Raw genomic sequence first — 26,910 nt, forward strand, 5'->3', positions numbered from 1 at the left:
GAAAGCTGCAAGCAGACTTAATATGCCCCTATACTTTATGGAAAGCACACAGGACATTAATCCACCACACACCAGCATCGATAATGCAGCGTCTATTCAATGCGCTACTGTCATCTGAGAAACATATCCTTTGTGTTTAAGAATAAGCTTGACAAATATTTAAGATGCATCCCAGACCATCCAAGACTGGAAGATGCAAAATATACCGGAAGATGCAAATTCTCTGGTAGACATCAGATCCTTTGAGGACCTGGGGCAACCCGAACGAACTGTAAGGTCTGTAAATGATTTCTTTAGTTTTTTTAATGCTATAGGCACAAGTAAGAAAACCATTTCTGTTAAGTGGTTTCTCCTCTGGTGAGATGGTACAGGTGCCATTCTGTACTAAGGAATGCTGCCATTTGTGGAATTCTCTATTTAAACTGTGTAGTTTTTCCCATTAATTACCTTTGCCATTGGGAGAGAAAGTGCACAAGAGGCATCTTGCCAAGGATTTCAGTATCATCAGGGGTGAGTATTGGAGCTCCTATTATGTTTTGATCTGAAGTTCTGTATTCCAAACTGACCCACTAGTCAGAATTCTAGAATCAGACTTTGTTTGGGCAAATATCTGGATGTATCCACTTACATGGGAGTTTTTCATGTATCCCTTTTGGTTCTGAGCTCAATTTCCTGCCAAATGTGTGTATCCCTTTTGGGGAACTTGCAAACAGCTTGCATCTGTGTATCCCTTTAACAGGTAATAAAATCTCAATTTTCTTACAGAACTGATCAAATGTTGCAAAACTGTGTATCCCTTTTGGGGGCTTGCTTGTGTATCCCTTTTTGGGTACAGGTCAATAAAAGATTTCTTACAGAACTGATCAAATGCCACAAACTGCAAACTGCTGTGTCTATCCCTTTTTTGGGGGAGCTTGCCACAAACTGTGTATCCCTTTTGGGGGAGCTTGCCATAAACTGTGTATCCCTTTTGGGGGAGCTTGTGCAATCTAACTGAGCTTCAGCAACTAAACTGTAACTGCCTGTTAATCAAGGGGCAAAAGTCCTGGGCAAGTTACTATACCCTTCCAAAAAAGTAGACATTTCAGTCTGAGTTAGGTGGATCCCAGTATCCCTTTTGGGGGAAAGATCCTATTCAGCAATGATAGCTGCATGGGGAATAGAATTCCTTCTGGGAGGTTTCTCCCATGGCTAGCTTAAATTTATGTCCCTGAGCCTTCTGGGTTCAGCAGGGCCATTTTGATGGCAATGTTCACTTCATATTTTTTAATAAGAATGTGAACTCCATGTAAAGATTCCTCTACTTCCTCCACAGGGTTAACCTGGGAGGTATTGGCGACTGATGTTAATGGGTTTTGGCCCAAACATTGATGTTGTTCAGAGGAAGGGTTAAATATCTGCTGCCGGAGTTCTGCCGGAAAGATAATCTCCCCCTTCCTCACCCCTACTGAACCCTAGGACCCATTGAGACAGCTTAAAAGGAGCTGTTTCGTCCTTAAAACTTGCTGCCAGGAGCATACTACAGATCTCGCCCAAATCTGGCGACCAAGCAAATTTTCCTTGTTTTTTACAAGGACTATGCTCATGGCAGGTGGTATGGGCTGTACCCACTGGCAAAAAGTGAACCGAGCAATTTGCTACGGAACACTTGAACTGAGGATCCTGCCTAATGGCGGCCCTGTAGTGATATAAAGCAAGTTGTTGTTAGAAGCTAGTTAGTATTAATTGTTTTTAAGTGAGGGACACTTCTGTAGTTCCTCATATAGTTTCCATATTACAGGTTAATTTGATTACAATTGTGCAGTTTTAATACATTTAATTAAATATCTATGTTAAACCTTCTAAGGTTTAGGTTAGTTTTCATACCTGTACATGGCTGTATTATTTATACACTGTTAGTCCTTTTGCAATGGCCAAGTGAAATTTTTAATTCCAATTGTCATGCCATTCAGACTAACTGCTATGAACTAATTTGTTTGACTAACCCAAACTACTGTTTTATATAGCTTAGGGTAATGATTCTAGTATAATCTACGTTAAGCTAAGAATAGAGGATTTCTTAGAAGGTTCTTGCTTAACCTATTCTAGGCTTATTTACAACTTAAAAGATATAAACTTTACAGAAAATAATTCTCTTATAATCTGTTTTTCTGTTTTATGTGGCCGAGACTACCTTTTCATCTGATATTCGGCCATTGCTGTTTTAGGCTAATAGTAGGATATTCCTTATAAGGGGGTTCCTACTTAATATGGTTAGGCTACTGCCTGTTCTAGATTTATATCACCTTTAAGGATATAGGCTACACAAGACCCTACTAGCACGTAACCTTAAAGATATGCTACCGAGTCATAAACTAGGTTATTTTATTTAGGCTAGGATACTGTTTATATATAAAAAATCCTGGGCTTATTTGTTCTTTCTTAACCTAGTATAGGGTATTGCCTAATCCAGATTATTATAAAAACAGAAAACTTACTAATATGTAACCTTATTATTCAACTATTTGTCTAACCCAGTTTGTTGTTTATATCCAATCCTAGGCTATTTGGTTTACTATATAAAACAGTATATAATCACTTGTGTGTAACCTTATAACCAGGTTATAACTTACTCTTATCTAGGCTACTGCCTAATCTGGATTATTTAATTCACACTTAAGTGTATGGGTTACATAAACAAAACACAATCAGCCTACCTTAGTATGTAGCCTTAAGGTTAGGTTACCATCTCATCCAGCACAGATTTTGATTTCATCTAGTCCTAATTACATGGTCTAGGCTAACAATTTAGTCCAAAAATGGGATGTTTCATTTTAAGTTACCACTTAACTTGATATAAGGTAATGCCTAGGCTAGTCCTGGATTATTTAGCTCATGCTTAAGTGCACAGGCTTATATAAAAGGGAAAATTTTTTTTTACTAATATGTAGCCTCATTGTTAGGCTATCAATTTACTTTGCCCAGATACTGTTATTATCTGATCCTAGGGTCCTCAGTCTAAGCTAGGCTACTTAGGATACGTAATCCAAGGATGTACATAGGCTACAGACAACATCCACTATTAATCTAGTCTGAATTATTCTCACTTACTGCCTAGATTATTGTAAACATCGTGTAATCTGAGAACATTTCTTTTAGTTAAAACATTTAGTTAGAACTTAAAACAATTTTCGTTTTACAAAACTAGGTAGCAATCAACGCTTTACGAAACTAGGTAGGCTAGCGATCAACGAGCCGGGTTCCGGCTTTAACACACAAATTATATAAATTCCAGAAGTTTAAAACTAAAACTTTTAACTGGAAGTTAATATTGAGCACTTATCTTGCTATTTTTGATGTTTCCATAATCCTCAATACTAAAATGGAGAAAAAAGTCGAATTTTTTCGGAGCGCTGGTAACAACATGAACCGTTAAACAGACCAAACAGTGGAACATGCGTTCACTTTAGACCAAACAGAGAGTAATGGCTCCTTTGGTCTTTATAACTCCATCACGTGTTATAATGTAAACAAATAGGGCGGATGCGCAACTGCGAGAATTCTTTGATAATTAGTCACTTCTCTTTCTTGCAGGTTCTTTTGACGTTGGAAAAAATCTAGGTTCAGCTAAATGATGCTGAAGATAAAGGGAAAGTGCCCTCTTATCTTTGAGTCCATTATATACTCCATCATGTGTTATAATGTTAATCATTACAACACCCTTCTGTTACTGGCCAAAAGACCAACTCTGGGTTGTAATAGGGTTTCTTGGGTTTGGGGAGTGATTAGTTTGATTTATGCTTCTCTTTGGTCCCTTAGGTGCCATTTCATAAAATCAAGGAGCACTTCCCACAGGGAATCCATAAAAATATAAGCAACAGCAGCCATAATGGTCCTTGGTGACTCTGGAATCTCCCTCATACTCACTTCCAGGATCATGGTAGAGGTTAGAATAAAGATGAGTGGAACCTCATATGGATCACAAAAGTGAGTGGCCTGTCGGAGACTTTGCCCATAGGGACAGAAATGCTGGGTAGCCCCGTCCAAAGGGAGCTCTTTCTGTTCTAAGGAAAGGATGCACTTCTCATTCCTTTATGGAGTTGTCAGACACTGGGATGGCTGAAATTAATGGCTTTATCTCTGTCACTGTCTCATACATCTTAGTAACTGTGAAATTCTGAAAATCTTCCTGCACAAGAGTCATCATTTTAAAAGTAAAGGGACGGAAGGATGAAGACAACCAGAGGGGGTGCTGATTCTCCAGGATGGTCAACATACCAGAATTTGCAATGAAATGGAAAAAAGGGCTTTGATCACCTGGCCACCATTCCAGCTCAGCAGTTTCTGTATTCCATATGGCAAAGGGCAGCTCTGTCATGGATTTCTATGATCCACCTTGATCACTGACTTTTGCTCCTTAATAAAGTATTTGCTATCTTGTAAGAAGAGACCGTGAGGTGCCATAGCAAGGATTTTCAGTATTGGAGTATTGGTGTCAGGGATGGGAGAGGGCATCCCTGATCCTCTCACCCTGGTAAGGTTAGAGTCCAAAATGTTCAGAGTGCTATGACATGTCAGTATTATAAGCAGGAGGGCATTCCAATAGGAGTCAAGGTCTGATTCTAATGAGGATCTAGGAGATCAACTCAAATTTCTCCTAGCCTTGGGGTTTTTGGTAGCCAGTTACAAGGACCTTACTTCCCTAGCAAGTAATCTTCATGTCGGTGGCCTTCAAGGACTTTTTGGACTCTCTCCTACGGGCTGAAAATGTCTTGGTAACAATGTCCAATTCAGTAACCAAGACTGCCCTGTATTTCCAAGGGGAACCTTAATACTTTGCCTTACCTTCTTAAGGATCTCCTTCCTGAACTCCAACCATACATTTGAATCAGAATTTCCTTGAGGTACTTGGGTTGAAGTAGTTGGATTACTACCAACTGGCAGAGAGGAAGCCTCAGGTGAGGGACTAAGAACCATGGGGAAAACAGGAAAATCAAGGGAGGAGGGGGGCCTGTTAGAGTCCTCTTCAACATTGGATTTGCAAGGGAGATCCAGAATCCCCCTCCCAGAGCACTTCCTCACGCAAGATAAAAGGCCAGTGCCTCTGGGCCCTTTGAATTCAGTAAGGACAGCTCAATAGTTTGGTCCAATTCATGCCCATTTTTCAGGGCATGTGTCCCAAATAACGACAATTCACCTCCAATAGAGAAGTCATATAGGAAGATCATGAATTCCTACGTTTTGGCATGTTTGGCTGAGCATGGAATATACTTGGTGGGGAAGAAAACAATCACAGCCAGAGTTCTGCCAAGAAGATGTAATCCCTTTCCCTTTCATCAGCACTCCTACCAAACCACTGAATCCATAGGGCTACTTTAAACTGGACCCCATCATATGACCAACCAAATTCACCTTTATGTCTGTGTTTGTGGCATGTGATATGTGCTGTCCCCCAGGTGAAAAGCAGACTACATAGTTTGCAACAGAGCAAGTGACCTCTGGGTCTTGTTTAATAGCAGCCCTGTAATGGGAAAAAATAGCCATGAGAAATGGTACTATGCAAGCCACATATATATACTGGATAAGCAGGGCACAAACTGGAACAAAATGGACCAACTTGGTTATAGTACATGACCATGAAGACCAGTTAAGCAACAAGGTCTTTCAAAACAAAACAGCCACAAAACAATGTGTAAAAATAGACATCATGTAACACCCTTTTTATGAAATTTTAATTAAATAAAGGTATTATTACACTTTCATTAGTATAATGCAATGAAGCATTAAATTATATATTATACAGGGTACCAAAAGTGAAGTATAGGAAAGAATTTTGATCCTGTTAAGAAAACAGTATACAGTCCGGACAGATATACTGTAAGTATCTGTATTAGTAAGGGCACAATACGAGATCCCCTCAATTAGGGCTTGATAAAAATAATGAATTGTAATATAAAACTGTACGGTGAAGGAATACAAATAAAAAATAGATCCTCCCGAACAATAAAGAATAAGATAAACCTCCCACAAAAATCCCAATATTAAACATCCTCAACTTACGGCAGGCAATCTGCTCCAGTGCTGTGCTGTAAGCTGATTTCACCCGTAAGTCGTGTTTCCCCGTTATCGGCACTTTAATGGCGCTTACAGTGCCATAACTTGATGTCTGGTGCTGCAACTTGATGTTGCATCAAGTTACAGCACCATAAGCGCCATTAACTTGATGCTGCATCAAGTTGTAGTGTCATAAATGGCATTAACTTGATGCCTATTCTTGCCATTAGTGCTGTAGCTTCATGCAACATCAAGTTACGGTGCTGAAAAAGCACCGTACGATCGAATATGACGTAAGTCGGTGTTACCATAAGTCGGTGATGCACTGCATAATGAAAATCCCAATTATAATTAAATCCCTTAACCCTTAAGGGACGGCATAATTTATCAATGTGCAGCATCCCAGACCGGGGAAACTTTGAGTTCGGCAAAATAAAAAAAAAATCACATCAATGGAAAGAGAATGACACGTACATGCACACTGTATAAATAAAAAATTCTAAAAATTTTCCCTACCTTCCACGAGAAGTTGAAAATGACTATTTACAACCCCTTGTGGGGCCTCATTTACAAGACAATTGTAAATTTTACCAACTTATATATGTTTTTTCTAATAAATAAGTTTTTTGGATTTTGTAAAATTATTATTACTGCTCACACAATATCAAAACAGATAAGAAATAAAAGCAGTAACAAATTTTTTACATATTTGTTGTAAAATATTCACGTAAGTTAACGAGAAGGAAGATTCAATAACATTTTTTTACTTTTACATGCTTTTTCTAATATTTCTTTGTAATTTTCTTTGTAAAACTACATTTACAACCGACATACTATCGTAACAGACAAAAACAAAAAACAACAGCAACCCCTTCGTATATTTACAAGCAAACTTACACAAAGACTCATGTGAGAGAGAGAGAGATGCAGTACCTTCCCCCTTGAAGTCACAAGCATTACTGATACTGGCCTAACTCTCAGTTTGTATAAAAGTTGCCATTAGTGAATTTATAGCATATAGAAGTATTGGCATCTTTGTTTCAAATCATTACTGTATTACCATAACAGTGGTGCATAATTCTGCTTCACACTCAAGCTCAATCTGTCCACCTCCCCAAACCTGTTTTACTTCACACTGAAGCTCAATCCGTCCACTAAGGGTTAAGAGCACTTTCTATATACTGAAAATTAAGAAGGAAGCCAAGATGTATGCACTACAGGACAACCTAGAGGCAATTAGTATAATATGAAACTGGAATTTTACTAGGAAACACCTTGTACTTCATTTTCTTTAGTAGATAATTGCAACACCTCACTGTTAAAGCACTGCACAATGGAAAACTCTTGAAGGAAGAAAAATGTTCACATTCAGATAACACCTACGAGAAATGGATGGGCTAGCCTACCAGCACCTCTGCTGCCACATCTGTGGAAGAAGGCTAAATCATAATCTTCCAGGTAGCCGCTGTAGGCAAGGTCAAGAGCCTCCTTGCTTTGTGTCCATATATATTTTATCATTGTACCAAAAAGAGCTCTAATTCAGTTGAGACTAGATATGAGACAGTTCTTAATATCAATCAGCCTTCCCTCTGGAGCCCAATAGAACCATGTTTGTAACCCATCTGAGGATGAGCAGAAGCTGCACTATCAAAATGAATGTCAAATTCATCACAACCATGTCAAGTATTGTCACAAAACTGTTTTATATTTACACTTATTTACTGTTTTCAAGTACTGTAAAGTGATACCCCGAACTTAAGCGAGGTTGGGTTCCAGAACCCCTCACGCCAGGTGAATTTTTGCGTAAGTTTGGCACGGTCTCTAAAAATGCTAATACTTATTTCAAAAGTTTAAACACTAAATATGACCCTAATCATGCTCCCAAATTATTAAGAAACTTTTAAATGAAATGATTAAAGTTACTGTAATTTCATTTAAAAGTTAGCTTAATACATTGCCCTTCAAAAAAAGAAATAAATGGATGACATAAAAATGGAGAGTTAGAAGAGAATTTCTCTCCCTTTCCCCTTCCAACCGATCTATTTTTAGAAGTCTTCTCAACCTCTTTTTAATAACTTCTTTATTCCACGTCTCTTTCTCTTTGTTCTGATATGCTCTTTCATGAACAAACAGTGATTTTTATTTGGACTAATACAACTCTTGGTCATTATGTCTCTATGTTTTAGAACGTATTTGCCATACCAACGCATTTACAGTCTGTAGACAGTACAGGTAAAATTAGATCAATTTAAACTATCTACTGTACAGGTAAAGAAGTACAGAGAAATGAAGTTTTCACAATAAAACTAATATTGTAATACTTACCTGAACACCTGAATTAGCCCCTGGTCACCTACCAGCCTGAACTACATCCCCATAGCTTTTACCCACTAAGTGGGTAATTAACTGTCAACGTTACCAATGCTTACAGGAAAATCTTGTCAAATGAGTTACCTGAAGTACCGATGGCAACACTGCTGCAAGTCCCGGCCGAGTGAGGCCGAGATCCCCAATTGCGTTATCCACTATTCAAATTGAAGTGGGGAGGAGGGTGGGAATCATTCAGGTGTTCAAGTAAGTATTAGAATATTAGTTTTATCATGAAAACTTGATATTGCAATACACTCCCTGAACACTGAATTAGCCCGATTAACAAAATTTTAAGGAGGTGGGATCAATCTAATTCAGCCCAGCCTGCCAACAGGGAAACCAGGTAATTCATTATTTGCCTACTCTGTATAAATGAATGTATCCTCACCTAGTTATCCCACTCGGCAGGTGAGAATGCCTGTAGACAGAGTACCCCCGACATCAGTCTCATGTCTAGGTACTGTCTGAGTCGAGCTACCTCTCATGTGGTATTCAAACCTCCTCATGGATAGAGTAGCAAAATAAAAAACCAAATTACCATGTGGCTAATCACAGCCTCCCATGAGTAGTGGAGAACGACGAACCTCCCATGTAGCTAATCAAAGCACTCTCATGTATGGAGGGTTATGATGAACCTCCCATGTGGTTAATCAAAGCACTCTCATGTATGGAGGGGTACAATGAAGCTCCCATGTGGCTAATCAAAGCACTCTCATGTATGGAGGGGTACAATGAACCTCCCATGTGGCTAATCAAAGCACTCTCATGTATGGAGGGGTACGATGAACCTCCCATGTGGCTAATCAAAGCCCTCTCATGTATGGTGGGTTACTAAGAACCTCCCATGTGGCTATTGTAGCCTCTCATGTATGGAGGAGAAGTTGAGTGTGCAGGATCTTCAAGTTCTTCACTGCCCATTGCCGCCGATGTCTGTGCAGAAGAGGTTGAAGAAACCAAACTTGTCCACTGGATCTGCCTAACTTCACAGTACTAACGTCAAACTTAATACTCTCACTATGAACCCCGACCAACAGAGAATCCAAAGTTCCTCAGACTACATTCATTACCTAGAGTTTCTCCCACCCTTGACATTACTATGTAACTAAAAAATTGAGTTGGTCGTCACAAAGGACCAAGCGAGTAACTCTTCTTCGAAGAAAACTGAATGTCTCTGAGGTAGAAAGTCATGAAAACCGACACTGACTTCCAAGTGGCCGTCTCTTAGAACCTCCACACTAAGAGAGTACAGGCAATCCCCGGTTAACAGCGGGCTTGGTTAATGACGATCCGGTTTTATGGCGCCTGTCTAGTGACGAAAATTGGCAATTTTCAGCACCGAAAATCGCCAATTTCCGCTTACTGGCGCCGATAATTGGTTATTGGTGCCAATACATACCTAACAGAGGCGCCGAAAACTGAAAATCAGCACTTTTCGGCGCTGATAAGCCTGAAAATTGCCGAAAAAGCGCCGGAAATCGCCAATTTTTGGTTATCATTACACCCCCAGAACAGAAGCCCCGCCAATAACCGAGGACTGCCTGTACCCCCTTAGCTAAATGAACGCACCCACGATAATAGGGTTAGCTGCTACACACGGACTAAGAGAATAACTCATGTAAGGAGGAGAATGCTGAATCTCCCAAGTGGCTATTCAGAGCCTACCCAGTATGGAGGGAATGAGGCAATGTGCCGAGCCGTTGACCCTCCGCCCTGCAGGTTGCGGCAAAGGCAGACGGCTGACGAGCTAAGAAGTATCCCAGCACCGACGAAACAGCCTAGGCTAGCCTACGAGAGCACCTCTTTGGACTCTCGTAGGGAAACTATCAAAGACTAGGATACTTAAAATGTACTAAACTTATGTTCATGTGATTATACTATCACTGTTGCTTAAGATTCTAAAGCCTAAAAGGAATTCCTCTATCTGGTTAACCTAATAACCATCGCACTAAGTGAATACCACCTTTGCTAAATGAGTGCACCCTAGATAATAGACTTCGCCGTTAAACGTAGACTAAGAGAATAACCTTCCGAGTCTTTGCACTAAGAGAATACCACCTCAGCTAATTGAACGCACCCTAGATAGGAGAATTCGCCGCTATACGCGGTGTGGCGAACTGAACGTCTCTTAAGTAAAGGAAGAAAACACAGGCGGACTCGCAAGTAACCTACCTCCAGAATAGAAGACACTGAACCATTCCTTAGAAAGGAAGATGAAGTGGACATACTCCGAATACTGAGCAGTAATGAAAAAAACATGTTAAATGCTAAATATAATGTAAAGTCAAATTAAATTGTGTTCAAGGGCATAAAGTTCGCGCCATATGAAAATCATGAAGTGTGCCCGCAACTGTGTTTCTGGAGTGAGCGCTTATCAACCAGGAACCAGGAACCCTCTCTCTCCGAAAGTAACTAATCGCATCCTTGACAGCGGACGTGAAGGGTTCCACGATGAGACAAGAAGTGTACAAAGAAGTGGACAAAATTCTCAACCTTTGATAAATAGACTTTAATATTTGCATTGGACATAAAGACATCTCCGTTGATGCCGGAACCAAATACTTGCAGATAAAGAACCTTCACGAACGAGGCAGAGTTTTAGCCTCCAACTCTGTCTTCGCCATGAATTCCGGAAGAAGAGAAATACTTATCATTTCCCGCCTAGGAAACCAGCCTAGAAAACTTCCTGAAGTTCGCTCACCTTTTTATCTGCAGATAAAGCCGAAAGAAAGAAAGAAAACACCTAATCAGTTATCTTAACCCTTAAACGCCAAGCCTCTATTTACAAGTGTCTGCCGTATGCCGGCGGCGTTCGGAAGTTAGCGCCGAAGCGGAAAAAAAGTTTTTTTTTTAAAATCACAGTACGCTTAGTTTTTAAGATTAAGAGTTCATTTTTGGCTCCTTTTTTTGACATTGCCTTAAGTTTAGTATGCAACCATCAGAAATGAAAAAAATATCATTATCATAGATAAATATTGAAATATATGACAGCACAAAAAAAAATTTTCATATATAATTGTATACAAATCGTGCTGCGAACAAAAAGGTTAAAGCTAACGAGTTATTTTTTCTTTGTATTGTACACTAAATTGCAATGATTTTGGTATATAACAAATTGTAAAACGATCAAAAGCAACACAGAGAAATATTATCACAAAATGATGCATGAATTAAATAACGCGAGGACGTAAAAAGTTTTTCAAAAATTCACCATAAATCGAAATATTGTGTTAGAGACTTCCCGTTTGTTGCAAAATGAAGGTAATTGATTGAATATTACTAGACTGTAAGTGTTTTAGCTTATAATTGCAGTTTTCGACCATTTCGTTCGAGTTAAAGTTGACTGACGGTTGAATTTTTTCTATTTATCATGATTTATATGAAAATATTTCCAAACTGATAAAAGCTACAACCATGAGTTATTTTTTGTTGTATTCTACATGAAATTGCACACATTTTCATATATAAAACTTTATGTAACCGCTAATATAAAATGGTGCAAACATTACGACAAAGTGACAAAAGAATTTCTGAGATGTTCGGCCGTGTTACGAGTGCACGGACGTAAGGAAAGTTTTTTTTAAAATTCACCATAAATCGAAATATTGTGCTAGAGACTTCCAATTTGTTGCAAAATGAAGGTAAATGATTGAATATTACTAGAATGTAAGAGTTTTAGCTTACAATTGCGTTTTTCGACCATTTGGTCGAGTCAAAGATTGACAGTTTGAAATTTTGGCACATCGTGATTTATATGAAAATATTTCCAAACTTATAAAAGCTAAAACCATGGGTTGTTTTTTGTTGTATTTTACATGAAATTGCGCACATTTTCACATATAAAACTTTATGTAACGGCTAATATAAAATGGTGCAAAAATTATGACAAAATGACGAAAGAATTTCTGAAATTTTCGGCTGAGTTACCGCACAGACATAAGGAAAAAGTTTTTTTTTTTTAAATTCACCATAAATCGAAATATTGTGCTAGAGACTTCCAATTTGTTGCAAAATGAAGGTAAATGATTGAATATTACTAGAATGTATGAGTTTTAGCTTACAATTGTGTTTTTCTACCATTTCGGTCGAGTCAAAGTTGACCGAAGGTTGAAATTTTTTGTAGTCGACATACGGTACGTCCGCTCGTCACCTGACAGACAATTTTAGTTTTACGATACGTCCAGTCGGTGTTTAAGGGTTAACATTAGAACTTTCGACAAATCTCACGAAGGAGCCCGAGTCGGCAAGACCGGACATTAAACTTAAAGGAACGTAATATATCAAAGAAGATCTTACTGCTAGAAATTTTTGGGAAGATGGAAAAATGTACTACTAACTGTTGAGCGGTAGCCAGCAATAGCCGAAAATGGAAGAATCTTGACTTTCCGAAGGAATAAGAGAAAACCAGGCAGGCCTAAAAATGGAATGACCTTCCTTACGACACAGACTTCCCCATGTCAAGCTGACCTGATAAAGCTTACGGGCTGACTTTCTCAAGCTGAAAGAAACACTGTCTAGACACAGCTTTAGAGTGTCAGGACGGTCTAGCTTTTCACTCGGCAGTCGCCTGCAACTAGGTTCATCACGCAAGAGTTTGGATGATAATGGTGAAAATGCGGTTGTCTAACAGATCTTCCGCATGAGGAGGAACATTGGAGCTTCCGTAAGGAGCACTAGGAATTCCAGAAACCGAGGGCGTTAAGGCCAGCAAGAAGCTAGAGTCATAGACGTCTTGACACTCCCACAATTCCTGATTACCTGATGAATGAGATCGAATGGCAGAATGCATACAACTCTAAGTTCTAATGATCTCGTTCCCCCCAAGTTCTCAGATACGACACGGCAGTTACGATGTCGCAAAGCAGACTCACTACTGTGTTGCGCACTAGGACTGAAAAACACCTGAAGGCTTCCTTTACAGCCCTGAGTTCCCGAAGGTTATGACTCCTGACTCCGGACACCTGACGTATCAATCGCGAATTTCCTGGAGGCACCAAAAGACTGTGGCGTCTTCTTGGTTTACTTATCCAATCGAGTCCAAAGTACCGATCCCAAAGTCAAAATTGAGAGAGAAGTTCCAAATCCCATCAATAAAGTATCCATCCAGGAGAAAATGCGTTGAAAAACAGTCCAAATTGTGATCTGATGTCCAAATTCTTAAATGGGGGTCGGGCTAAATGACCAAAAGTTTGCCTGATGTGGGCACACCCACACAGCATAGTGAACAAAAAACAATTGGGGATCTCGGCCTCACTTGGCTGGGACTTGCAGCAGTATTGCCAATGGTACTTCAGGTAACTCATTTGACAAGATTTTCCTGTAAGCGTTGGTAACGCTGACAGTTAATTACCCACTTAGTGGGTAAAAGCTATGGGGATGTAGTTCGGGCTGGTAGGTGACCAGGGGCTAATTCACGTGTTCAGGGAGTGTATTGCAATATAATAAGTTGTAAAAATGTGTGAGTGATAACTAAGAGAGAGAGAGAGAGAGAGAGAGAGAGAGAGAGTTGTCCTTACTTAAAACATCAAGTTAAATTATTTATGAATCATTAAGGAGACAGAGAGATTAACATGAGAGAGAGAGAGAGAGAGAGAGAGAGAGAGAGAGAGAGAGAGAGAGAGAGAGAGAGAGAGAGAGAGTTATTCTTATATTAGATATCAAAAGATGGAAACTCATGATTTATGAAGGAAAAAGGAAAAAAGAAGAGAGAGAGAGAGTACCAGAAATCTTTTGACACCCTGTGGGCAACGATTGACACATCTGACAGCTTTGCCCTTGCCCCTCTCTTCAAAGATTTCTCAAAACATTGGGAAATGATATTTGTTTGTTTAAAATATCACATAATTTACCAGAGAAATGTATAAAATTTTTAATTACAGTTATATTATTATTATTATTATTATTTATTATTTAATCTTATTATTATTATTATTAGTATTTGAAAATTAGTAATTATTACTAGGTAAATCATTTATTTTATCATACAAAATACAAAAGAAATAAACATAAAAATAAAACCATAAAAATTCTCTCATCTCAGTAATGAAAGAATTTTTATGGTTACATTTATATGTTTATTTTTGTTTTTGTTGATAAAATAAATGATTTACCTAATAATGATTTTCAAATTTAATAAGATTAATAAGATTAAATAATAAATAATAATAATAATAATATAACTGTAATTAAAAATTTTATACATTTCTATGGTAAATTATGTGATATTTTAAACAAACAAATATCATTTCCCGATGTTTTGAGAAATCTTTGAAGAAAGGGGCAAGGGCAAAGCTGTCAGATGCATCAATAGTTGCCCACTGCGTGTCAAAAGATTTCTGGTACTATCTCTCTCTCTCTCTCTCTTTCTTTTTCCTTTTTTCTTCATAAATCATGAATTTCCATCTTCTGATATCTAACATATGAATAACTTCTCTCTCTCTTTCTCATGTTATTCTCTCTGTCTCCGTAATAGTTCATAAATAATTTAACTTGATATTTCAAGTAAGGACAATCTCTCTCTTTCTCTCTCTCTCTCTCATGTTATTCTTTCTGTCTCCGTATTAACTGATAAATGATTTCACTCTCTTAAGTAAGGACAACCCTTATCTCTCTCACTCTCTCTCTCCTCTCTCCAAGATTCGCAAATGTCGCATATCTGTGAAAAAGTCGCGTATGACAATTAGTTAGGTTCCAATGAAAAGTTCGCGTGTCTGTGAATTCGCGCAACTCGAATTGTGTAAGGTCAAAGTATTACTGTAATATTTGCCATTATATCACTAAAATTTCATGTATTTTCTTGCTTAAATATAACTAAACCACCATGTAGCAAAAGTAAGAAATAAAGCTCTTAAATAACTTATGAGGGCAAAAATCATAGCAAAATCAAATGGTGATGTGCAAATAAGTAAATCTTGCACAATAACTTACCCTACAAGTTTCTTAATATCTCCATCTTCTAACTGAAATACAAATCCTGGAGCAAAATAATCTTTGAAGACATAACAAGGACCGGCTAAGTTTATGCATTCCTGAAAAATAAGTCTTACTGTAAGAACCTTGGGTCAACAACAAACAAAAATAAAATATATATATATTATATAAAATGTAGTAAAAGTCCAATTTTCCGGCATCACTTAGTCCAGAAAACCTGCTAGTATGGCATTTGGATCAAAAAGTCTCATTCCAGATTAAAACTGCTGTTCTGGCACCCTTCCACCAAGTGCCACATTTTAAAAATAGTTGAGAGGGCTTCCAAAGTTTGAGTTTCACACTACCAAATGTCATCATGACATCTCACTCATCTCCATTCTGCCAATAGAAAATGGTATTTTAAATGATGCATTACAATCCATTCTCCTAGTACATATCTCATATTCTTATGCTAAGAATTCAGAAATAATTCACACAGTGCAAACCAAACATACACAAGAGAACCTCTTGGAAATGACACAAAAACTAGACTATATTACGCGACCCTTTGTGGACAGATGAGTCTTAAGAACTGTAGACAACATTTGTTTTAAAACAGATGCATCAGTGCACATGGGTACACTAAAAATCAGAACAATTTCCAATGTGTAAGCGTGTTTGCTTCTTGATCATGTTCGAGTGCGCATTCAGATAGCAATATCGTACTCATTGTTAACCAACCCTTGCTAAAATACAACACACATACACACCCCTTTTTCCGTTCGCTTTCAATAACAACAATTCTGTAGGTAACTAATATGTTAGTTAAGAAACAAACTATATTAGAAATGTAATACAAGTATACACTATATTCATTTTACAAAAATGGACACTTGTAATTCGGCCTTTGTAATCAGTTATTAAATAGAGTTGTAAGACTAAAAAACTAGTACTGCAAATAATCTGAACGATAAAATAGCTAAAATGCAGCAATATATAAGGGTACAGTTAAAACTAAAACTGTTTACCATGCATGTTTGGGTATGTGCATTTGTTTGTGAGTGCGCTGTTTGTTTCGATAATATAAGGTACAAAGTGATGTATCAACAGCCTCTAAGTTACACTATACAGAAAAACATATGGCATTGGATAGCCTTTGGAATTAGCAAATTGACTTTATTATGCATTATCTTTTAACAGCTTCAAATAGCACTGAAATGATTTGCATCAAAACAACTGGCTATTTGCACGTGGCTATTTGCACTTTTATTGACGATGCCTGAAGTCATTATATCTCTCTCTCACTCTCAAGACTTTTTTACTGGAAGTTCTTTTCAACAGTATGATATAAGAAATAAGACATATTAAAATGTATAACATTTATTATTAAACCTTGATTTATGACTGAGCGTGTGTATGTGTGTACGTGCTACACTATGTCTTGTGATAAGTGTTGGATGAATACCTCGTAAACGTATAAAAAAAAATAATGCACTGTATTCTGATGCCAATTAAAGAATAGACACAATAATTTTGTATTTCATGTATGGTTATGGTAATTCAATATGGTAATAGCTGGCAAAAAAGCTGCTGTATACAAAATAAATTAATGGTCATAAAACCATGGTATGCTGTGGTAAACACAAGCAGGCTACCTACCTATGAAATTGTATGTTGTTTATGAGAGAGAAAAAGGAGTGGTTCTCATTTTATTTTCCAATGATTTTAAATGGAGTAACTTTATTATGAGTATATGGCCATGACAACTGGGTCAGAGACCAACTCGTGTTGTGACATTCTATAAGCAATAATATATTTATTGGTGTCATCCCTTAAACTAGAGACACCAGTGCAAGGTACAACTAGTTTAATATATTAATATATACAAGAAAGAAATTTACTGCCCACAAAGAAGAACCATATCATAAGAAATGGGTTTTACAAATGTGAAACCTTGACATCTGATTGAGGAACAAACTGCTTCGTTAGTCTACACCAATTTCTATCAAAATCTTGAAATACTACACCATTCATTTACACACAATGAGACAAAGGTGGCATAGATGATTTTTGACAAAACACAGCTGGGCAATTTATCACGAATATTACTTGGTAATCTATTCATGTTTTCCATATTGTTGGTATGTCAACTTCAATGGAAGCTTATTAAGTATTGAAAATCTTACTAAACAGTAAAATCAATGAATTTGAAATAGAGTATAGTTCCTTTAAAATCCATTACAATAAATGAACTGAAATACCTACAAAATGCACAGAGGCAATTAAATGTGCACTGGTGTCCAAACAAAACAAAGTCATTAACTCATGAAAATAGTGCAACCTTATTATGCTGGTCACAACTGGGGTGTCTTTGAGACTGAAGCATCTTTGATGCAGAGAAACAGCCTGTCTATCTCCTGTTTAAATAAACAATACAATGGGAGACAAATACATGGAATTTTCTATTACACTTTTCTCTGGCATTTCACTCAGCATACTTGAGATATCTCTACATTCTTCTTGATATCTATACAAAAGACACCTTAAGGTAATTCATCCAATACAGGTACTTTTCTCTGGAGGAATCTTAATGCAATGCAACTCATAATCAATAAGAGAAAATAACCAGTCAGCAAACATACAATTTTTCAACTTTTCCATCTTAACGATGTTTTAGACCTTAACCCCATCCTTCTCACATTTTTGCTAATATACAGTATGTAAACAAAAAAAATTTTTTTTTACCGTTTCTGCTTAGATGTTCTATACAGTAAAACCCCCGAATCTGCAGGGGATGCGTACCACATCCCCCACGAATAACTAAAATCCAAGAATACTTAGAACCTTCTAAAAATACTTAGAACTGCCTATTTTGATAGTTCAAACACACAAAACAAAACTGAAAAGGCTTATACAGGTATTATCCTACTTACGATGGGGTTAGGTTCCAAAAAACCCATTGTTGGTTGGAAAAAACGTATCTCGAATATAGCCTAGCCTACACTAGGGTATTCAGTGCCATGCATACAAATATGGTAGCCTAGCCTACACTAAAAAGTATACTCTATACATACACGGTATAGTAATTATTAATATCAGCTAACTCTGGAGGTCCAAGCAGAGTGACTCATGATAATTCAATAAAAAGAGAAATTGAATAACAAACAAGAATTAGCTTAGCCTACACTATGGTATATCGTATATATACTATATACGGTAGCCTAGCCTACATTTTACTGTACTCTATATTCACATATTGTATTATACAAACATCAACATAACGAATATGAATCTTTTCCGTGGATGCTTTAATTAATTGTATCCAATAATATTGTATATATTATATTGCTTTTGTGGTATAAATTGCGATCATAGCGATCAATGTTTTGGTTTGGAAATCGATTATGCAGTAAGTTTATTTTGCTGTGTTTAACTCAGTTCAGAGTGCTTTTCTTGCTTCTAGTTAGCGTAAATGAATCTCTAGATACTTCAGCCATATGGGGCAAGGTTATTTTTCGCTATATGAAGTGTTTTTAAGTTGAAATATAACTTAAATGTCTTGTTGTGAAATTAGTTAGCTATTTTTCGTTAATAAATGACGTCGGACGTTTGGGGGCATGTTTGTTTTGTGTAAAAAAAAATCAAGATTTCGTTCGCTATATTCACTTGATTTCATCATAATATGAGCTTTATGTATTTATCGTTTATTGGCGTTAAAATAGCAGTAATATGTGTTCTTTCATGAATAGCATTTTTTATTAAAATACTTCCTCTCCAATTTTAATCACAGTCGAGTTTCACCCATGTTGCCAATGCACAATAATTTATAGTCATTAGCAGCTTGAACATTGTTTTCTCAGCTTCAGCTACAACTTGCAGCTTAAATTTAGCAGTATATTTCCTTGCTGATCTTTTACCCATACCGAATAAGGGTATAATGTAAAAATATATCAGTCCTTTTCTACTTAACCCTCTCGCGCTTACAGGGGTTCCTATAGCGCTACCCGGTATGTGACTTATGCTGTAGCGGGAAAAATGGGGCTCGTGTGCAAAGTTTCTTTGTAAAAATCGATACGTTCAAACTATAACTGATATACACTTCTGGTTTGTTTTATGATGTCGGCAAATGATTGAATATTTTCCTAAACCATCAGAAAATCTTTGCAAGGCTTAGAAATAATAAAAAAGATGTGATGAACGTGAAATTCTTAAGGAAAATTGTTGATATTTTTTTTAAATAATCATGAAAAATATAATAATTAGGTTTGGGGAGTTTATTTTATATGTAAATTGTGTGGAAATGTTTGAACTTTCATGTGGAAGCAATCACTTTGCTATAAATGTGTTTGCTAATTAGCTGTTACCGATTAAAGAATGCTAATTTTATACGGAGTGCAATTTTCAGATTTTCCAACCTACTTATGTTGACGTTTCGTATCGCACCTAAGTAAGGAATAACGATAGAAAAAAATAAATGTGGCACTAGAAAGCTGAATAAATTTCCTATAAAATGCACAAAAGAAAGATATATGTATTGTTAGAATAAAATTGAGCAATTGTCGTTAGATTACAGACAATCTTTTTTTTTTTTAAGAAAATATACGGCAACGATTATTATATGGAAACGGTGATATTTTTACATTTTGCTTTCAGCACGATAAATTACAAAGAATGGCCGTTCAAATGATATATAATACATGCACACTGAAGTTATTTACAGATGCACAACAGGCGCACAAAAAATTATCTACACATGCATAAATTCTGGCCGAACTACAGTGTTCGTGTATATATACAATGACATTTTTCGTAATTACTCCGTAGTAAATAACGCTACAAAAAAAGTGAAAACTGCGTTTTCTTGTAAGTCCAAGATCTACCCACACAATGGCGCAGTCTTCGTGTTCTTCGGATAACTCCTTTTTTTTTTGGTGAATTTTCCCCAAAAATAACTTACGGATGACGCGGAAATCGTGTCATCGGAGCACTTACAGCAAAAAATTAATTGACGTGATTTCGCATCATCGGATCACGGAGGGTTAACTTTATTTGTACTATAACTACGGTAATTGTTTATTACCGTATGATTGTTGAAATACAAGCAAAACGGCTGTTGTTATTCGATTCAGTTATACGCAAAACAACAGTTTCTTGTTCGTTGTTTATGGCTATATGCACTTAGGCAAGAGTATACTGTTACTAACAATACTTTTGTTATTCTCTTTTACATTTTTAACTAGAAGATGGAATAAAGAGATGGAGGAAAAGAAGGTGGTCTATTGTAATTTGGTCTCTCTTGCTGGCTGTGCCCGCAGGAAATTTAAAGATATTTTCTAAATGTTGTCATAACGGTATTATTGCTTATCCCATCAAATTATCGTAAGGCGAATTATCATAACTCAAGCACTACCTGGGTACCTGGGTATTTTAATAGTTTTATCACAAAAAGTGCATTTAATCATGAAAATTGACATAAAAATACAGTAATTAGTGAACATTTCTCAGAGAAAAATACCGCAAATGGGTGAATTTTAAGTGGGTAAAGCGTATATATGTTCCATGGAGAAATTTGCGAATAGGTGAGTCCGCGTATCGTGAGACCGCGAATACGGGGGCTTTACTGTATAGGATAATATGGGATGCATCATTTTTTATTAAGTATCAGTATACTTTGGAAGTTATTAGATTTTGAAATATGGCATTTGAAAATGTACTAGGTCATAAGCCTTAATATGGAATGTGAATTTGTGACTTTTATAAATATGAAGTAGCTGGCATTCTGGACAACCTGACGACAGATTCCTGGACTTTTACTGTACACAATTTTGTTTTCATTTACAGACATTAAAAACCAGACTGTTCCATATATACTTACAGCAGTTTCCAAATAGAGATGATGAGGCAAATAATACATATGGAAGTGAAGGTGATTTACAGATGCATATGCCGTCAAAGAATTGAAACCAACACGAAAGTCTCTGTAAATCAATAAAACATCACTAAGAGCTGCTATGTAACATTAAAAATATATTTAAACTTGTACTGAATGACTAACAAACTATATGTATAGAATTTTGGATGATTATCACAAATATTGTACAGTACACATACATTGTCTATTTATATGTTTTGATAAATAAATTTAAAATCTGTAAAATAAAACTTCTCCAAGTGATACATTAAATACAATGTTATTTTATGTTACACCTTATCTGCTATGGCCAGTGAAATAAATCATCCAAAACTGGATAAATGTTGCAATAGCATGTATCACAGAATGGGGAGTTACTGATTCATTCACAGCTAACAAGTCACTTTCAGTCAGCTTTGCATGGATATGTGATTGTCACAGATTATCTGTTTTTTCCTCCCTTCGTTCCCATCCTACAGATTTTAAACAATTTATGTAGTGGGTTAGATTTTTCGTAACAGAACATAAGGCAAAGTCAATTGGCTATTAAGAAAAACCTGATCATCATCAGCTTTCAGAAATTATCCCATTCTGATTATGTTTTGTTATTCAGCAAAAATTCCAGACTTCAAAGGCCTATAAAAGATATAACACTTATGTTGAATTGTGAACATGAAAAGCACCACTACTATGTCAAAATATGACATTTTTATAATAAAATAAGGTTTGTTTTGGTTATGGAGACATGCCCCGCCCACTCTTGGGGGATGAATGGGTACAACATAGCAAAGAGCTTTGATTTGTTTATGCCCTTATGTCCGAGAAAGGGGAGGCGGGTGGGCTCCGATCATGTAATTACTGGGTTAGTATATATAAAATCTTATTTTATTATAAAAATGTCATTTTCATATAAGTAACTTACCCAGTAATTACACTGAATGGAGGTGGGAAGGTTGGACATATCTACCCCAGAACATTATTAATAGTAGTGAATTTGAGAACAGAAGTTTGCTAACATTGAATCAATATTGTTGAACCTTACCTGATAAGAGCTGCTACAGGTAGATACTGCCTCTGGTTGGTGCTCATCTTATCCAGTAGAGGCGAGGTGATACAGCCTTGATGGCATACTACTACAGTGGGTGCTTTGCTAAATTCCGATGGCTAGCAAAGAATACAAGATACCCCTGCCCAGGGTGCAGTACCACACAAAATAACCAGAACAAATAAAGTCTCCACAACCAACAAAACAAAAATCAAAAACACCAATGCCCAACCATTAAAACTAAAGGACTGGAGGGTACTCCAAGTATATAGTACTCCCAGGCTCCCCTATGAATCAACACCCTATGCAAGGTGATGAGAATAAAGAAAGGACATTGCTGTCTATGTTTCCTCCCCCAACACCACACCAACCGCGTAAAATGGATCCAAGGTACTGCACTGATCATAAATTGTTTTGATATCCCTTAAATATTGAGATGCAAACACTGACTTGCACTTTCAAAACATCAACTGTACAATAGAAGTGAGGGATAAATTGTGCTTAATGGCCAAAGATGTAGTGACAGGAGAGAGATTCTTCGCTAACCACGGAATGAGCTTCCGAAATAAGGTCCCTGAGAAAGAATGCCAAGGCATTCATAGACAGAGGCCATGAGGGATTTTTCACAGAACACCCAAGATTTCTTGAAGTACCACGAATAGATTTTGTTCTGTGGAGATAATATTTAAGAGCCCTCACTGGACAGAGTTCTCTCTTCTTCTGACGGGCCTACTATCCCAGTCAAGCTCTTAATTGTAAAAGAACAAGGCCATGGATTTGATGGGGATTTGCTCTTAGCTAGGAATCCTAGGGAAAAGGAACAAACTGTATTCCCTGGGAAAAGCAGACATTTTTGTCCAAAGCATGCATATCGCTGGACCTCTTTGCATTGGCCAAGGCAACCAGAAAAAGTCTTCCTGGTAAGGTCCCTCAAAGAGATGGACTGCATGGGCTCAAAACGTGAACTGGCCAGCCACCTAAGCGCTATGTCCAAATTCCAGGAAACTAAAGGTTTTTCTTTAACTTTGTGGTATCAAAAGACTTAATAAGATCGGACAAATCTTGGTTGGAAGATAAATCAGTTCCTCTGTGGCGGAAAACAGAGCTAAGCATTGATCTGTAGTCCTGAATGGTAGAAGTGGAGAGACCTTTAGCCGAGCGTAAGAAAAGCAGAAAGTTCGCTGTTTTTGTTACAGAGGTACTAGAAGAGGAAAATTATTTCGTCTACGCCAAGACCTGAAGACAGACCACTTAGCCTGGTAGACTTTATCTGAAGATTGCCTTCTACACTTAGCAAACGCGTTCGCAGTTGCTCTTAAAAAGCCCTTCTTTCGGAGCAGTCGCTTAACAGTTTGAATCCTGTTAGGGCCACAGAAGACAGGTTTTGGTGAAACTGTTGGAAGTGTGGTTGCCTGAGAAGTTGTTGCTGCTGCAGTAGCGGCTTCGGGAAATCCGCAAGGAGTTCCAGCAGATCTGGAAACCACTCCTTTGCTGGCCAGAAGGGGGCTATCAAAATCACAGATGGGTTTTGATGAGACTGGAATTTGTTGAGTACTTGTCTCACTAAACTGAATGGGGGAAAGGCATACAGATCTTTGCCCGACCAGTCCTGCAACATTGCACCGGTCACCCAAGCTAAAGGATCCGATACTGGTGAGCAGAAGAGATGAAGTCGATGATTCCTGGAGAAGGTGAATAGATCTATAATGGATTTCCCTCAGGGCTTCCACAGGTCCAGGCAAACCAATGGAGCTAACGTCCATTCTGTGGGAAGGACCTGTTTCTGGCAGCTCAATTCGTCCGCCAGAACACTGAGTTTCCCTTGGACAAAGCGGGTTACCACTTGCGTGTTGTTTCGGTTGAACCAGAGAAGAACTTTCGTTGTTTCGTACAGAGAGAAAGAGTGAGTCGCCCCCGCTTGTTTCTTGATGTGCGGCAGTGCAGTCATGCTGTCCAAATGCACTGCTATAGTCTTGCCATGCACTTCTGAGGCGAAGCACTGCAAGCCTAGAAGGATTGCCTGTAATTCCTTCACATTGATGTACCAGTGTTTCTGTTTCTGGGACCAGGTACCTGACATTTCTTTTGCCCCTAAAAGAGCTCCCCAACCTAGATTTGAAGCATCTGAAAAGAACTCTGGGCTGGGGCTCAGAGGGAGAAGAGACTTCCCTCCTGTTAGCTTCTTCCTGGAACTCCACCAACAGAGTTCCTCTTTGATTTCTGTAGTTATCGGAAACACCAATGAGTCTGGGAACTTCCTCCTGTTCCAGCTGGCTCTTAGGAAGAATTGGAGAGGTCTCAGGTGTAGTCTCCCCAGAGAGACGAACTGTTCCATGGATGAAAGGGTACCCAAGAGGCTTATCCATTGATTGGCTGAGCAACAGTCTAGCTCCAAAATCTTGTTTACCGTCTGTGGGCACTTCTGTATCCTCTTCAGGGCTGGGAAAAGCTGAAAATCCCGAGAGTTGATCATCATTCCTAAATAAAGAATCTCCTGAAAAAGTGTCAGTAGAGACTTGTCTCGATTGATGAGAAGACCCAAGTCCTGGGCCAGGAGAAGGGTTCTGTGAATGTCCTCCGTACATTGAACTCTCGAGTGGGAACGTAGTAGCCAGTCGTCGAGGTATAGAGATGTCTGTATCCCCATCAGATGAAGCCACTTTGCGAGGGGAGCCAATACCCAGGTAAAAACTTGAGGGCTGTCGAAAGACCAAAACACAGGGCCCGAAATTACCTGAGGTACTTTCTCAAAGCAGGATGAACTGGAATATAAAAGTACACGTCCTGCATGTCAAAAGACGCCATCCATTCTCCCTGGTGAATGGATGCTAGAATTGACTGGTTTGTTTCCATCTTGAAGGCTGTCTTTTGGACAACGACAGTCAGGGCGCTTACATCCAAAACAGGCCTGCAGACCCCCGACAACTTGGTTACTACAAAGAGACTGTTGTAGAATCCTGGAGAATAAATGTCCTCTACTACCTCTATAGCCTCTTTCTGTACAAGAGACTCGACCTCTAGCAAGAGGGCAGCAAACCTCTCTGAGTCTGGAGAGTAAGCTGTCAATGTGACAGGACTGAGGAGTAGAGGAGGTTTGTTCACAAAGGGGATAGCGTAGTCCTCCTTCAGGACAGACACTATCCAGATTCTGCTCCCATCTGTTCCCACCATTCCCAAAAGAGGAGGAGTCTTGCTCCTACCTGAGTACGGAGGACTATATCCTCACTTCTTGATGGAAGATTTAGAGGAAGACCTTTTGATGGAACGCTGTGGGAAACAGGTACTTGCTCTTATCCTAGTGTCCAGTCTAGATCGGGATCTCCAAAAGGGAGTAATCTGCAGAGGAGTCGAAGATCTGGGTGGAAGAGCAAAAGACTCCTTAGGGTGTCTCGCAGAACAGGAGAGCAGGTCCTGAGTGCTCTTTTTCTGCAGGGCAGAGGCAATGTCTAAAACTGTAGCCTGAGGAAATAGGTGCATCTTGTCCAAGGAGGAGAAGAGAAGAGCCGACCTCCGAGACGGGATCACCCCTTTCGACGTAAAAGAACACCACAGTTCTCTTTTCTTTAGAACGCCCATGATGTAAAGACCAGCCAGCTCCTGTGAGCCGTCACGAATGCCCGTCAATACAGAAAAGCACTCCTAAAAGGTCCGAAACGGAATCTTGAGGCAAGCAAAAGTAGTCTCTAATCTTGTGAGCTAAAGTGCCCACCGCCCAGTCTAAGAAGCTCATTATCTCAAACACTTTGAAAATATTCTTTAAAAGATGGGCAAGCTCAGAAGTTGAAAACATAATCTTGGCTGAAGTGAAAGTTGACCTCCTGGCCGGGTCTATAAGACCGGAGAAGTCCACCTGAGAGGAGGCAGAGACTCCCAGGGAAGGAGCTTCTCTCATAGCATAGAATCTATGACTTGACCAAGACAGTCTGGAAGGTAGAAAACAAAAAGCTGCTTTACCTTGCTCTCTCTTTTCTGCAAACCACCCGTCTACTTCGCTCAGCGCCTTTTTCACTGAGGAGGAGAGAACCAGCTTAGGTAACTTAGAAGAACCAGCCGACTGAGCTTCCAAGAAAAAAGCCAAAGCAGGCAAGGAAGGAGTTGCTGGCGAAAAGAAGCTCGGAAAGGTGGCTAACAGGAATCTCAAAAAGGCAGAATACGCTGACGGAGGAACATCCTGATCCACTATGACTTCTTCTTCAGAAGAGACAGGTGAAAGGGATAAGTCTGCTGGAGTCTGAGACGATGGAGGTGCATTCCGAAGGAAACTTAAAATGATGTCTAGCTTGCTCTGGATCGGATCAACCAAAGGAGGAACACTGTCTAGAGCAACCGAGATGACACTTATATGAGAAGGTGGAAGAGTGGGTGCCAACGGGTGCTCAGGAAGCACTGGAGGAGAGGGAGCCAAATATGAAATTTGGTGGCAACAGGGCACCAATGGGCACTCATCTGCAACGGGGAGCTTGGGCGCTACAACGCTAGCTGCTGGGCGCTCGGGTGCTAAAGGAGCGTTGAGACTGCTGGCCGCACAACTCCTGATGAAGAGGTTCTCTTGTGCAATGAAGAACATCATGAAAAATCCAAAGACAAGTCCAAAAAACAGGCAAAAAGTCATAAACTGGTGACCAAAAATTGTCTAACACTAACT

The 26,910-nt window shown here is 38.5% G+C and overlaps 1 protein-coding gene across 6 annotated transcripts in view; it reads right to left on the reverse strand.

The window, feature by feature from the left end:
• Positions 1 to 26,910, reverse strand: part of LOC136850611 (GDP-D-glucose phosphorylase 1-like) — a 243,843-nt gene that overhangs the window by 24,137 nt on the left and 192,796 nt on the right. For all 6 annotated transcript variants that reach the window (XM_067124295.1, XM_067124294.1, XM_067124293.1 and 3 more), the window contains 2 exons: positions 21,185 to 21,287; positions 15,328 to 15,428 (listed from right to left, as the gene is read on the reverse strand). In XM_067124295.1, the coding sequence (XP_066980396.1) occupies positions 15,328 to 15,428; positions 21,185 to 21,287 (204 nt within the window). The remainder of the gene's footprint in view (positions 1 to 15,327; positions 15,429 to 21,184; positions 21,288 to 26,910) is intronic.

The sequence above is a fragment of the Macrobrachium rosenbergii genome, chromosome 22 (assembly GCF_040412425.1).
Source record: "Macrobrachium rosenbergii isolate ZJJX-2024 chromosome 22, ASM4041242v1, whole genome shotgun sequence".
Classification (NCBI taxonomy): domain Eukaryota; kingdom Metazoa; phylum Arthropoda; class Malacostraca; order Decapoda; family Palaemonidae; genus Macrobrachium; species Macrobrachium rosenbergii.